The sequence below is a fragment of the Prosopis cineraria genome, unplaced genomic scaffold (genome assembly GCF_029017545.1).
Source record: "Prosopis cineraria cultivar Desert tree isolate PC_DT_omini unplaced genomic scaffold, ASM2901754v1 PC8, whole genome shotgun sequence".
In the NCBI taxonomy this organism is placed as follows: Eukaryota; Viridiplantae; Streptophyta; class Magnoliopsida; order Fabales; family Fabaceae; genus Prosopis; species Prosopis cineraria.
In genome coordinates, this window is record NW_026555339.1 from 17,745,869 (window position 1) to 17,762,277 (window position 16,409).

The window sequence follows — 16,409 nt, forward strand, 5'->3', positions numbered from 1 at the left end:
TCAACACAGTTAGATTACAATCTGTTATGGTTAATATCTGAGGCTCAATTAAGTATATAATAATCATATTAACAAAAGACATATTTGGCATAAACGCTAAGGTCATAACTGAAACAAAAAATTCTACACTTAAAAGACCATTTTTTCCTTTAATTTTTTTGAAAAATGATGGGCATTCTATACTAAAAAATGTAACAACGTTCCCACTAAAAGCAAAATCATCATTTCATTAAAAACTCGTCATCTATAAATTAGATCGACAATCAAATGATTAATGTAATAATTAAATAAAAATAATATTTATATACACACGCGTGTACACACATATATATAATATTAAAAATCTTGGTATCATATTAACAAGAGACATATTTGACACATACCGCTAATGCCATAACTAAGAAACAAAAATTTCTACATTTAAAGACCATTTTTTCCTTTGATTTTTTTTTTTTAAAATAACAATGAGCATCCTATACTAAAAGGTGTGACGATATTCCTTCTAAGAACAAAATCATCATTCCATTAGAAACACGTCCCCTACAAGTTAGATTGACAATCAAATGATTGATATAATAATTAAATAAAAATAATATTTATATGTACACGCATGTATATATAATATTAAAAATCTTAGTATCATTTTTAATTCAGAGTTATTCAACCATAACATCTTAGGTTTCAATTTTTTCATTTTTTTTTCGTATGTATACTTTTTTTTAATTTACTTTATTTGTTACAAATAAGTTTTCAATTTTCTCTACAACTTAATTCATTTAATTCCTATAAACAAATCATGCACTTAAAATTTTATTATAACCTGAAAAAAAAAATCAATATTTTGAAATTGAATAAATAATTTTATTACTAAAATAAAAGCAGAAAAAACCACATTAATTCTGATTTTGTCTAAACTGTCACGCTCAAAAATGGTCCAATCGCCAAAACAGGTTATCTAGTCAAACTGAGCCGGTGAAGTTTGATACCATGAAACTGAGTAATTTTCCCTATTCTTTATTCTTTCTTTTTTCTTTTTTCTTTTTTTTTTTGGTGGCGAAATATAAGCTCTTTTGGTTCTCTTTTATCTTTCCGAATATAGTAAAATGTACTCAGGTTTACCATCCTCAAATTTAGAGGATCCAAGTCCAATACAACAAATGACAGCAACTAAATCCTAACACAAATAGCTGATTTAAATCTATCATTCCAACTCTTTATCAGGTCCCAAATACAAAGTACAACATGCAGAAACAATAACAAGTAACAATCCAATAACCTGACTGAAAGATGGAGCCGCTCTTGAAAAAGCAAGCCTCCACAATTGTGATAATTCCACCTGAAATTAAAAGGGATTGCCTGTATCAGTCACCAGAACAGGTTTTCAAGTCTCAAACTAAGGAAAACAACAAGGCGAGCAAAGCAGTTCTTGCTTAGTGACAGATATACATAGCTATTAAGGGGCATATAAAATCTCTCGAATATTATTAATAAAATCAGGAACTCCATCATGAAAGATTGGATTGTTACTTTTAATCAATTTTTTTTTTTTTCATGAAGCAAATAGATGTAAGGATTGGCTTGTTTGCCATGTGCCTCATGACAATCTTGTCACTATGATCTTTCAGAAACTACCATTAGATTGTAGAAGCTTTATATGCTCTAATACGAACTAATTATTACCCCTACACGTTTTTTCCTGCATTGTATTTGAAAAAAAGGACATATAAAATGAAGAGCTAATAAATATAAAGTAATGGGAATTCAAGACAAATGATTGGTCCCGTATGATTTCTTTCTTTCTTTCTTTGTTTTTTAAATGATTGGGGTAAATTTGAGTATTGTTAGGCTCAATTGAAAATAGTTTTCTCGAAGATATTTTCTACATTCACACAAACTTGAGACGTCATGTTTAAGCAGCCACAATTCCTTTCATTTAAGGCCGGCAACTGTTTTTTTTTTAATTATTATTATTTTTATTATTATTATTATAGCAAGCAAGTAGCTTGCTAGAGGGGCCAAACCTGTGATCTACACCACACAGAGTGAGCATAATGCCACAGAGCCACTGAACAAATGATCTGTAAGATTTCTAATATGAAATGCCATGTTGCCTACTTACAAACTCTAGTTTCTAAACAATTTTCACATGATTGATAGAACTTTTTCCCCCAGCATAACATTAGTCCAGATCCTCTATAATAAATAAATTATTGCATGTAGTGCTGAAAAAAGACGTAGCAGAGAGAAAAAATTTGGATGTGTATAAATAAATGAAACGACTCTTATACACTCCCATTTCTTCGTACCACACTCTGTCTTACAACATCACAGTACCATAGCAGAGGGTCAAAACTGTAAAACATTGGTCCATAAGATTGATAGGAAGTGTTTAATAGGATTACGGGTGTTCTTGTTTCCATCATTAACTGTAAGCAACTATATAGGGTTTGGTAAGTTACTTCCTCACTTTTCTGTATTAAGTTGGGTGATGAAATGAAGAGAAAGAACAAATGGAAAGTTTTCTGTTGAAGTAGTTCTATTTTCAAAGTTCAAGCGAATGGAAACACTTCCAAATTATAGCGAAGGAAATAGAAATAAGATAACTGGCAGTATAATTAGCATACCTCCAAGTATAGGAGATTGACAATTTTCCCAATCCTCTCAAGTTGCAGTCCACGTGCTAACAATACCTGCAAGAGATTTATGAACAAATGATTATTCAACAGTGAAGAGCTGATAGTGTTTGAACATGGAGAAAATATGGAATTGGAGGAAAAGAAAGAGAATATGGGCAAAGGAAAGAGAATTGTCCCTTTTTCTTTTTGTTTTTAATAGGCAAAAATTAGGAAAACAAATTAATACAAGAAACTTCTTCAATCTCACAACATAATAAACAATTAATCACCATCAGTTGTTAGTCCATTAGGTCGGGGAATCTAGACTTACAATTCCCATTTTTCATGTGAGACTCCTTGATACAAGACTTATAACAAATAATAATACACCTTCATTTAAAAATCAACATCATTGGTAGACGCACTCCACGACACTTAGTGGCACCTCATTCAATTTCAACATCAGTCAGAACCATCTAACAGTTTGAACCCTCCATAAATAGCCCTCTCCGTAGTATTGGCCTCCCAATGAAAGAACCATTGTTATAAGTACAAGTTTGAAAGGAAAACCATGTCAAAAGACTAGTCCATTGCATAGGAAAAACTCCTAAACTGATAGGTCCCACTTTTCATGCAAGACCCCTAACATGGGATTCATAACATGGCGTAAGCACTAATTGAGCTCCATAAAGAAGCTGAAGTGACATCTCTCATCTCCATTAATAAATAAGCTTCTATTTAAGAACAATCAATATAAAATATAAAATCTATAACAAGTCATATTATTCATAGGGCGTCAAGGACACAACTAACTCTTTAGGTTCTATGCAATGCATAGAGGTTCTACCCATCCTAAATTGATCAAATTCATAAGACGTCAAGGACACATCCTGATTCTTTAGGTACACAAACAGTTCCTTCTCCCATCTCTATTCTCTGTATTTTGATTGCCATCATTTTTTAAGGCATGAAGAATGCAAAATGTGAATCCATGCACTGATGTCTATTTTGACAATCTGTATTCAGCTTCCTTTAACTTTGTATCATGTCAAGAAATGCAGAACTCAAACTGTAGAGAGGTGAGCAGGGAGCGCAAAAAATGTCATGCATGCTGACGTATTCTATTTCATTCCTGGTTCAGGTTGTCTTTTCCGTTATACTCATCACAATTAACACAAACTATGTTTTCATATACAGATTACAGAAAAAGTTCCATCACAAACCTTTCAACAATACAAGTGGAATGGTCAAAATGCTAGCATCCTATTCTGGTGGCTGTTCAACAAGTATCTTTCATTTCCTCCTTTTTATTGGCTAGCTATAACTTAGGGTGCTTTAAATTTAGGTTGTTATTATAGCAGTAGGATGCAGGAGGATTAATTTATACCGTTCATACATGAATATTTTTTGAACATGTACCCTAATCATGCTTGTCTATGAAACACATCAGATGTCGTGTATAAATGGCATGTCATGTTTATAAATGAAAAGTGAAGAAATGTTAAAGTCACTTTAAACGAAGAAATAGCCGGTTACTTATTTCATTGACTTCATGAATCTAATTTCACAGGTAGTTCTCTAAAAAATGTCATAATACAGTGTGAACCAAGAACAATACTGTTGAAGCTGTATTCCACGATGATCAAAAAGTGCAATATATTAGAGTAACACAGTGCAGGATATTCTTTTTGCTTCTAATATCTCACTTCCCCTTAACTGATGATCACCAAAAAAACCAAAAATTCTATGCAGTCCTTAACTAATAAGCATGATGAGCCTGTTATCCAACTCACTGACTGTTTATATCACAATTTTGTTTGAAAAATAAAAGAACAGGATCATAATATAGTCTAGAATAGCACCTCGGCAAAGAAGGCAAGAACACTAAGTACAAGCATGAGTATAATTGATTGAAATCCTGGGAGCACAAAATCCTGCATCAACAAGACAAGGTTTTAATTTGTTGAAATATTAACAAGTTCACAAGAGAGATAACAGAGACTAATATTGACAAGGAATTTTGTGAAGATAAAAATGCTAACAATAACTGGCTTGACCAAACCCCATCTGATGTGTCCTAAAGGTAGGTAGCCATATGTAAATTCTTAGATGTTCATTTCTCACCTATATCCATCTTTTCCTTTCAAATGTGATATAAAATAGATGATGGTACTCAACAAAACTATGGTGCCTTAGAACTTTGACATATAAATTAATTTTTTTTATCTGGGCATCAATCATCTTCTAGGAACTCATACAACCATCTATCTGTCCTCCATGATTCCTAAAATAACTTTTATTCACCCATTTAAGGTATTTAACGAGGAAAATATATTTGATGTAAAACATCATGAAAAATCATATCCTAAAGCAAAAGGTTATAGGATAGATGGTAAAAAAGCTAATAATACTAAATGATGATTTTAAAATGCTGGCATAGTAAGGGAGGAAAAAACATCAGAAATTTCATGGAATTTGCTGCTCTTTTACCCTGTTACCAGACATTTCTGACCAGCGTCCACCTGGAGTAGGTTACCAATGGCTTGGTGGTCGTATAACTAAGCATTTACCCAGAAATAGCAGCTTAAATGCACCATGACTTTACCTCAAAGAAAAATGTACATATGGCCATCACCGGGCTAGCCAGCATGCTAAATGTAAGGACGGTTACCCTGGAAGAAGGCAGAATTTCAGAGGTTACAGGCGTTATAAAAGCTCTCTAAACTATTCCATTAGAAAGAGAAACTCACATGCATATTTTTCCTAATATGCCACGTCCCCTCTAATTTCACTGACTATTAGTGTCTCATGGGTTAGATAAAGCATGTAACAATTTTATAATCAAGCGCGCTTCTACCTACCATACCACAGCAATTGCACTATGCAGCGTGACAAATTTTAATTTGTCAGAGTATCTTGGAACATAATCAGCAACATGCATGTCAAAATCCACCAAACTGGACATTCCATGATGTATATGGTGTGACTCCAAAGTTATCAGATACGTGAATCTTGATATGTTGTTAATATATAGCTAGCTAACTATGATTTATTTTTCAACGTTAAACAAAACACTCCAATTGTTGCTAAGAAAAAAACAGGTCCGTGTTTTTCATTTGAAAAAAAAAAAAAAATCCCGTTTGTCAAGTTTCATTCCCTTTTTTATTGTAACAGAGCAATGGTCATGAACTCTCAACAACTTATTATGACCTTATTTCTCAATTTTTTGCAAAGATTCTATCCAGGCTAACTCCGCCTATGTTTATAGCCGGTCCCAAGCCCGGGTAAAGGAGGAGGGTTGTGTTAGGCCATCAACAGCCAATGTAAAACTTTGTTAAATCTATCATGAACATGGACAATAGACATTATAATGTTAATGCTAGGTCGTTGCCCGTAAGTAACGCGCTGCATGGCTCGAGTACAGTGATAAGTGAGTTAGAGCCGCTGCATCGGCGCCTGGATGTAGTGTTAAATGAGCAAGGACTACCGCGTCATTCTGGACGCACGCGGCTAAAGAAGTTAGTCCATAAGAGCAAAATTAAATTTGGTACTTGGAATGTTAGGACATTAAATTGTAAATCTGTAGAGGTTGTAGGGGTTATGATTCAAAGGAAAATCAATATCCTTTGCCTGCAAGAAACAAAATGGCGTGGAGAAGAAGCTAAGGATATTCAAGGTTTCAAACTTTGGTATACAGGAAAAGTAAGTGCACGCAATGGAGTAGGCATCATTATAGATAAGGAGTGGAAGAAGAGCATTGTAGAAGTTAGCAGAATTGGAGACAGAATTATTTTCTTAAAAATGATAATTGGACGTGAGACTGTTAATATTGTTAGCGCTTATACGCCGCAAGTCGGGACAGAAGCCAATCTTAAGGAATTATTTTGGGAGGATCTGGAGGGGTTGATTCGACACATACCACAGAGTGAAAAGACTTTTATTGGAGGAGACTTTAATGGGCATGTCAAGAGGGAAGCTGGTCAGTATGCGAGGGTGCATGGTGGTTTTGGTTTTGGAGAGCTAAACAATGAAGGACAAACTCTTCTTGATTTCTCATTGGCATATGATTTTAAGATTGCCAACACTTGTTTCAAGAAGAGAGATGAGCATCTCATCACTTACAAAAGTGGAGCCTCAAGGTCACAGATTGATTTTCTTTTGGTTAGGAACACAGATAGAAGACTTTGTAAAAATTATCAGGTGATCCCCGGAGATGCTGTAACGACACAACATAGGGTCCTAGTCCTTGATGTGTGTATTGTGAGTAAAATCTAAAAACGTCGACAAGTAGTAGCACCAAGGATTAGGTGGTGGCAATTAAAAGGTGAGAAGCAAGATATTTTCAAGCGAAATCTTTTGGATAAAGGAATTTGGGAATCTCAGGGAAGTGCTAACATCATATGGGAGGATATGGCTAAAAAGATACGGGAGGTTACAAAAGTAGTTTTGGGAGAATCAAAAGGTTCTGGTCCGAGAGATAAGGAGTCTTGGTAGTGGAATAATAGTGTACAGGACAAAATCAAGTATAAGAAGAACTGTTTTAAAGCCATACATTTGTGTAACAATGAAAAAAATTGGGAGAGGTACCGTATGGCTAAGAAGGAAACTAAGAGAGTTGTGGGTGAAGCTCGTTCTAAAGCTTTTGAAGAATTTTATAAGAGCCTTGAGACAGAGGAAGGAGAGCGAAATATTTATAAAATTGCCAAGAGTAGGGAAAGAAAATCAAGAGATCTAGAACAGGTAAGGTGTATTAAGGATGAAGAGGGAAGAATTTTAGTTATAGACGATGAAATTAAAAATAGATGGGAGACTTACTTTTCTAAACTTTTCAATGATGGAGAGGATTCATCTAGTAACTTGGAGGATTTAGTAACTGGTGAAGGAGAACAAAATTTGTCATTCTATCGAATAATATGTGATAAGGAGGTAAAGGAAGCTCTTAAGAAAATGGCAAATGGTAGAGCCAACGGACCTAATTGTATATCTATCGAAACGTGGAAATGTTTAGGTGAAGAAGGGGTGAGATGGTTAACTAAGTTATTTAATGTGATTTTACGATCCAAGAAAATGCCTGATGAGTGGAGGAGAAGTACATTAATTCCTATTTATAAAAATAAAGGAGATATTCAGAATTGTACTAACTATAGAGGGATTAAACTCATGAGCCACACAATAAAATTGTGGGAGAAAGTAATTGAGCATAGGTTGAGATTGGAGACAAGTATTTCTGAGAATCAATTTGGTTTTATGCCAGGTAGATCAACTACAGAGGCGATTTATCTACTAAGGGGATTAATGGAAAAGTATCGTTGTAAAGATAAAGATCTACACATGGTTTTTATTGATTTAGAAAAAGCTTATGACCGTATGCCAAGAGAAGTGCTTTGGAAAGCGTTGGAAAAAAAGGGAGTACGGATTGCTTATATTAAAGCCATACAAGATATGTATGAGGGGGGAAAAACTAGTATAAGAACGCCTAGTGGTCAAACAAAAGATTTTCTTATAAAGATTGGACTACATCAGGGATCATCTCTGAGTCCTTATTTGTTCAACTTGATCTTAAATGTTTTGACAGAACATATTCAAGGGGAAATTTCGAAATGTATGCTCTTTGCGGATGATATAGTTCTTATGGCAGAGACAAGAGAAGAGGTTAATTGCAAACTTAAGTTATGGAGGAGGACATTGGAGTCGAAAGGTTTTCGTCTGAATAAAAGTAAGACGGAATATTTATATTGTAAATTTGGCAAAGGACTATTGGACAATAATTTGGAAGTGAAATTGGGAGATCAAATTATACCTCAAGTGGAAAAGTTTAGATATTTGGGAGCCATTATTCAAAATGATGGCGAAATCAGTGGAGATATTTCACATAGAATTCAAGCTGGGTGGTTTAATTGGAGAAAAGCTAAAGGAGTTATTTGCGACCGTAAGGTGCTTAATAAACTTAAAGGAAAGTTTTATCGCACTGCTATCAGACCGGCAATGTTATATAGTAGTGAATGCTGGGCTCTAACGGGACAGCAAGAGCATAAAGTTGGAGTAGCAGAAATGAGAATGTTACGATGGATGTGCGGACATACACATAAAGATAAAATTCGAAATGAGCACGCACGCGAAAAAGTTAGGGTGGCACCTATTGAGGAAAAAATGGTAAAAAATCGGTTGAGATAGTTTGGGCATGTACAAAGAAGACCAAGGGAGGCACCAGTGAGAAGAGTGGAACATATAACTTTGAGTCCGATTAAGAGAGGTAGAGGAAGGCCTAAGAGAACACTCTTGGAAGTTGTTGAACGCGATCTCGTAATTAATAATATTCCTAAAAGCTTGATAAATGATAGAGCACAATGGCGTCTTGCAATCCATATAGCCGACCCCACCTAGTAGGATAAAGACTTGTTGTTGTTGTTGTTGTATTCTATCCAGGCTACAACCTCAAAGCCTAAATAATAAGTTAGCCAGTTTTTTCACCATCTCAAGATCATTGCAATTATCTTATAAATAAACCTTTTGTCTCCCATCCATCATTTTAGCAGGTTAGCATTGCCGTTGCTTAACTTGCTCATGAATCTTAACCTTTCCAATTAAGTATATCTTAGTGAAATATAGTTCTTGCAAATTTGCTGTTTAATGTTTTATATTTTTATCTTTGTTATTTCTCTTCTCTGTCTAGATCATTATATTGCCGATTTTTAGGGAATAGATAGTTTCAATGTCTTGCTTTTATTTCCCCCCTGTAATCACGTCATGTGTCTTGGCCTTGGACAGCAGGACTGTTGCTAGCCTAAACCATTAGCAGTATAAGAGAGATTTTCCCCATGCTCTTGTTCAGTATATATACTGAAAGATTCTAAAAGAATTGTAAACTATAAATCAACAACATTTGGAACAAAGTTTTAGGCCACCCTAGGACATTGCCTACCATAATAATGGCAATAAAATAAAACTACAAATGAAGAAAAGTAAGGCATAAAGTTAATAGCTTGGAAATTATTTTTTTATACTTTGACTTCCGGTTGGGCCAAAGGGCTTTGCATTTGATCCTCTTCTAGTCCCCAAAAAGCATGTGAGTCAGAGTATAGACACCCAAGAAAATAATAATGACAAATTATATACCAGCCAAAAACTTTATGATCTTACAGTGGCTGATCAGAAGCTTTTGCTCCAGCCCTTATAAGGCAGTAGCTGGCTCCGCCAGTAATTGATGAAACGAGACCAAGTAATACTGCAAATAGATGACTTCCTTTATAATTTGCATCTCTTTGCTCCTCAGCTTTAACTAGCTGTCCTGAAATTCCAAAAATAGAGAGTAGTTAAGCTGAACATGCGGTTCTTACTGAAAGCATCAAACAATAAAATGCAGACTAGACCTCTCAATTATTAGAAATAAATAAAAAACAAAAAACATTTTATTAGAACTAGATAAACTCATAGACCTCAACATTCTCAAAGTCTAGGACATGCAAGTCCTTTAAAGATGCCCAAAGCTCACTCCTAAAATTTTTATCCAGGGAAGGCTTCTAATATGATGAATTAAAGCATTTACAAAAAATAACAATGAGCAAGATCCCTGAATCTAAAACACAAAAAAATGAATTCAAACTCACCCAGTACATACATAGATTTAAATTGTGCAAGCCAACTACAACATGAAGGAACAAATATTCAAATTCATAAATTATATGAAAAATGATGCATTCACGAGACTTAGAACAGAAATCTACCTTGCGTAGCAAGCATTTCATGGAAAATGAAGAGCACACCAAAGAAACTGCAAGCAAGGCCTGAAATAAAGATGACAATAATAACCAATCATTACTATGTATCTTATTGCTAAACCAAGTGTCTGGCTGTTCTCAGCAGTGACACACTAATTCAGAATTTTTTAGTACAATTTATTCCTCCACAACAATGGCTATGTTTTATATAAAATATCTTATTGTTAGTAAGATAATAGTTACATTTCCTCTTTGCATACAAATACAGAGATCGATAGAAAAGAAACGAACCCCAACCAAAGAGAAAGTGAAGGCTTTCAAGGTTTGAAGCATACAATTTTAGGGTTGTTAATTGGGGTAAGGATTCATGGGCATGGCCTGAAATATCTAATAACAACAAGTCCAAGAATATAGAATGTCAAAAACATGTATGGAAACAAGACCTTGTCAAATGATTATCAACCAAGGAGACGGTTATTCCACCTAAAAATTGCCCAACCAGACTACAATTCTTTGGGTTCTTCACAGAAATATACATATTTAATCGCATTGGATCTTAAGAACTGAATAAAAACACTTTACCTGAAATGTCTGCAATTTTCAACTTCTCATGCAAAAAGATCCTTGCTATAATTGATGCCATAATAGGAGTTGTTAAATTTAATACAATAGCCTGAGAGAAAGGCAACCTCTGAACACTGAAATGAACAGAGTTCTTGTTATCAAAGTAGTTTGCAACTAATTAAATTCTAAAGGAGCATCAAGACAGAATTACATCCTGCATTCAGACCTTTACTACTTCATACTTATGAGTTACAAGAAACATACAAATGCAATGCAACATCCACAAATGCTTTTACTGGATAGTATATAGGGTGGCTGCTAATGCAATTACTGTATTTGTATAGACTCAATAGCTTTTGATGGTATGCCATCAGCCATCTGTGGAACACTCAAAATATTCAAAAAAATCTATGATCCCATAATCCTAAAACTATGATAAATTTTCTTAAAAAAAAAAAAAAGTCCAGTGAAAAAATCTTCAACGAAGAAATTAGGCAATAGTATCAAGAGTGATCTATGAAATGCTTAAAAAAATATTGAGAGAAAAAAATTCATAAAACAAGTAAGCAACTCACCAATATACAAAACTGGACAAAGAAAAACAGCCTACAAGGGCCCTTGAAATCAAAATATTCCTAACATGGGATGTTGCAAAAAGTGGCTGCTCACCCCTTCTCAACCAAATATACGACAGTACCAACATAACTGTACATCTCGTGAATGCAGCCTCAAATAAAGGAATCCCCTGAACTGCCAAATCAAAAATTTAGTTTAAAAATCAAAATAATGAACAGACAAGAAAAGTGATTATATGAAGATAATGGTAAATCTTGAAGTTGGAAAAGCATGTAAAATATATATATATATATATATATATCTGAACAACCACAAAGCGTGAAAAGTTTACTGGACAGGACTGTAAATCTAGCATGAGTAGATTACAGTGACTTTACTTGAGGCTTGCTAAAACTACTTGCATCTACCCTCCTGGTTTAAAATGTGCACCAACCAACCCTATTTAAATTACATACAGGACAATTTAGAGATATGACCTTGTATAAATTTTATGTAGACACATATACTCCCTACTACTGCCTTCCTTACAGGTGAAATGTCAAAGAAGAAAAGACCAGTGTAGTTTCTTATTAAAAGGGCAAGGATCCGTAACCTTGCCAACCCTCAGTAAATGTCAGTGTAATTTACCGAATCAGCATAGCTATCTGATGAAGACTCTTCAAGGATAACTACACTTCCAATAATGAAGATAAGATATTCCTTCTGTTCACTCCACCAACCCATCTGAAGAAGGTATATGATAATCCCTTTTTTGGCAAATAGAAAACATGGAGGGGGAGGAGGGGGATATAGTAAAAGGCTGTTGCTATAAGGATTTAAAAGAAGCCAACCTAGATTTTTAAGGATAGATGCAGTATGATAGAGAAATACAGAAAAACAATATCAGGAAATTTCAAATATATGTTTATTTAATTGACTGAATACTATAGGGCTGGGCAACAGCAAATGAAATAATCATTAAAGGTCTCGGTGTATCCTTTTTTTTCCTAAACAGAATTGCACACATGTTTCATCAGCACAGTTATGATAGTGCAACCAAAATAGCTATATTCATCTAAACTCCTTTTTTGTTGCTTAATTAATTCTGCAGACACTAATATCTTGCAGAGTAAAATACAGTGCAGAACTGAAGAACTTACCAGAAAAAAAGTAGGAAAGAACTTCCATAAGAAAGTAGGTAGCAGATGAAAGGACCATACAAAGTAAACTAGAGTATCTGGATTCGCTCCATACCCGCAACATGAAATGAGTCAAAGGAGAAGGCTCTGACTCAAGTAATCTTGTTACTTCATCCTGCGACAATATTGATTCCAGAAATCTGCTTCACTTTCTTCTCTCTCAAATTTGATCGACAATATTAAAAACAAATATTTTCTTCTAACTGTACGACAAAGCTAAGTCATTGTTATTAATTGTCATATCGGATTTGACAGGATTCAGGGTTATAAAAGTTAGTTAAACGTTAGTTACTAGCCGCTAGGTAGGGGAGTGAACAGGAAGCTATAAATAGATGTTCCCTGCTTGTAAATTCTGACTATGACATGAACAAGAATCCTCAGTGCACTATTCAGTTTGAATCCTCCTCTGTTCTTCCCTTGTCTAATCTCTTCTAACCTCTCGACCTCTCTTCTTTCCCTCTCTTATCTCTCTTTCCAAATTACAAATATCTATCATTCATCTAAAGCAAAAGGTTGTCCAACGAGAATATACTCCAAAATCTTAAATGAAAAATTCCCCCGTTTTGTATTTGTTGTTATATTTTGTAGCTTGTAACTGTATTTCAACAGGTAAATAACTATGTGGCCAAGAAAAAGAAAAAAATGAAAAACGAAAAGAAAAAGAAGAAGAAGAAGAAGGCAATCAATAAGATAAGTTTGATTTTTGTCCTTATCATAGGCAATTTGAAGGACAGACCCACGCAAGGAAGAAAGATACTAGTTTTGTAATCCGTTTGGCACTTGCCAGACATTAATTACTCCTGTGACTCATTTGTGGCAAACACACATTCTGGAAGCCCCTTTCACTCAATCTTTTCAATTTGTTAATCATCCTATAAAGAATTCTTCCTGCTGTTGAAGACAGAAATATACCTCACAAATAAAAGATGTGCTGATAAACTTCCCTCTCCTTAAAAATTTCAAAATGAACACCTCTAAATTTTTAAATTCGTGCAGATAAATCCCCACTACCAAAACAATCTATTATTCTATTATTTTATTAATTATTAATAGAGCGTGAGAAGAGATCATCTGCGCTGGACTTTTAAGTTAATAGAGATTATCTACGCACAAACCAAAATTTTAAACTATTATCTTCGCAAAAACTGATGCGTCATAATACAATAACAGACTAATTAACCACAAAGAATTATTTGGCGAAAAATTGAAATTTTAATAAATTGTTTTTTCTTTTCCAGTTTTAAAGTCACATTCAGAGAGTTCCGAGTAATTCACCTTTCTTAACTAAAATCTGGAAGACTTGATGACAAGCAGAAAAAGACAAACTAAAAATTACTCTGTATTTTCTTCGGGGATAAGAGATGCTGAAGATGTTGATCCTGGGTCTTTCGGGCTGCGTGAGCAGAGGGCCAAAGTCCTCCGAAACTGCAACAGCATCAGCATCAGCATCGCCTGCCGAAGCTGAGGCATCACGCACGATTAGCTCTACGATACGATCTTCATCGTTGGGCTCGAGAGACGCCATACACGTTAGGCTTGGCACACTCGCATCCCACGTTCCTCTTCCTTGGACAGTTGACTCCTCATTTCCTGATTAACTTGATAGATTTATTCCCCATGCGGAGGATATTTTACTATTTAAAATTAAAATTTAAAATTTAAAGGTAAAAATAAAATGAAAATAAAAAATAATTTATTTGAGTCTACTTAAAATTAGAATTTGTTATTTAAATTAAATCTAAACAGTATTTTATTTTATTTTAAATTTTATTTTGCATATACATATTAAATAGGGTTAATGAGTAAATAATACCCTGAACTATTACTAAAAAATATCCTAAATCATGAACTCTTAAAATATGCAAAATAAAAAAAATCTTTAACAGTATCAGTGTTAAAAAATTTAACGGTCAGAGTTTATTTTGCTATGAATTTAAAAGTTTAAAATTTATTTTATATATTTTAAGAGTTTAAGGTCTAGGATGATTTTTGAACAAGAGTTCAAGGTCCTATTTACTTATTAATCCTATTAAATATATAAATAATAAATTATTTTATTTTAAATGTATTCCCCTATAATGAACATAATGGTCTTTCATACTTGTGCTCTTCTTTTAATCAATATGAGGAAAATTTTAAAATTAAATTTAAAAATAATTTCACTATTAAGCTATGCCTAGTATAATGAAGTTTTTTGGCCAATCTTGAAGAATATAATTTATCCTCCATCAAATATTAGGGACTTTTACACATATAGTCATATCATAAAATTAAATAAAAACATAGCCTATCCTTTCTTAAATTTTAAAAATGACTTTTTTAATATTTAGTTAATATTTAATTTACAAAACTACCTTTTTTAATATATGCTTTCTACAAATAATAGAAGGAACTCAAAACGCAAGAAATCAGGTGAATAAGGGAGATAAACGTAAGAGAGAAGATGGAACTTGATGCGAGAGAGACAACTATGAGAAAGCAGAGCAGTGTGAATGAGCCACTGTTATGACAATGAGAGATAAACAAGCGATGAGAGACATTGATAGTACTCAACGGAATCTAGTATATGGATGATTTTTTTATTTTATTAGTTCAGGTATTTGATCTTTCATGATAAGCTAAGAGTTTAGAATTTCTCATGGACTGTGTTTGATTTATTTTGAATAAATGATTATGTGTTTTTTGTGTTACTAATCTACAAGACTATATTATCTATATACGGCTGTATATCAATATAAATAAATTTGTATCTAATTGTCTGGTTATGTTATTCTGTGAAAGTATATAAGTGATATACTATTGTATATCACTGATATATAAGCCATATTAGTGAAAACTTACCAACACTATTTTACTATAAAAATAATAAAATAGTTTAGATATATCATGTTAAAAAGTTTAGATATTTGCTGAAGGGAGTTTTTGTTGGGCAAAGAAAAAATATCACATTCTAACTAAATTTGTGAAGGGCCATGCTCCAAATTTTTGTAAACCCTGTCTAGAATTTTTGAAACTCGTATATTTTATGGCCACTATGCTAATTTTTTGCAAATAAATATTATTACATCTATCCATTATTGCTCTTACAAATTAATATGTGAGTAAGAACTTTTGGTTATTATGTATTACTTTCATCCATAACGAAAAATATAAACATTTTTTAAATTTCTCACCTCTTTCAAATTAAAATAAAATTAACTTAATCTCTTTTAAAATATGTTGGCTCATTCCTCACCCAAGAAAAAAAAATGAAAAATGTTCTATAATAAACCACATACAATAATTTATGTCATAATAATATCTATAAATCATAATTATAAACAAAATTTAAAAATAAATATTTTATAATTAGCCATAAGTATTAACTTATTTTACCTAAATACAACTTATTTTATGATATTTTCTTGTAAATATAACAAATATAAGCAACAAGTTGCTTGATTGTATTATTCTCACACAAATTAAAATTTTAAAAATAACTTGTTTTATTTTATAATTTTTTCCATGTATATGTTGATAGCATAAATAACATACATACTCGTGTAACTTAAAAATCTATATATAAAATATTTGTTTCCCAATTCATATTAAAAATATAAAGAATACTTTTTATTATTCCATTTAATTTATAAAATAAATTAATTTATTTTATAAATTTTTATGTATATATTGAAAACATAAATAACACATAAACTTTGTGTATATTAAAATTCTATACATAAAAAATTCATTACCAAAACAAAATATTTTAGACATCA

The 16,409-nt window shown here is 32.9% G+C and overlaps 1 protein-coding gene across 3 annotated transcripts; it reads right to left on the reverse strand.

Moving 5' to 3' along the window:
• Window positions 1-1,074: 1,074 nt before the first annotated feature.
• LOC129318244 (uncharacterized) lies at window positions 1,075-14,230 on the reverse strand. Of its 3 annotated transcripts, none has more exons than XM_054962911.1 (10): window positions 13,988-14,230; window positions 12,707-12,766; window positions 11,473-11,642; window positions 10,916-11,031; window positions 10,340-10,399; window positions 9,756-9,903; window positions 5,221-5,287; window positions 4,478-4,549; window positions 2,625-2,690; window positions 1,075-1,336 (listed from the first exon to the last, which is right to left on the reverse strand). In XM_054962911.1, exons 1-10 carry the CDS (start codon window positions 14,174-14,176, stop codon window positions 1,202-1,204), a joined length of 1,083 nt encoding a protein of 360 aa, XP_054818886.1. In that variant the 5' UTR covers window positions 14,177-14,230; the 3' UTR covers window positions 1,075-1,201. The 3 variants fall into 3 exon arrangements, with proteins under 3 accessions (XP_054818886.1, XP_054818885.1, XP_054818887.1); XM_054962910.1 differs by having other exon boundaries at window positions 11,473-11,647; window positions 12,613-12,766; XM_054962912.1 differs by having other exon boundaries at window positions 11,473-11,647; window positions 12,613-12,854; window positions 13,988-14,095.
• Between the last annotated feature and the right edge of the window lie 2,179 nt (window positions 14,231-16,409).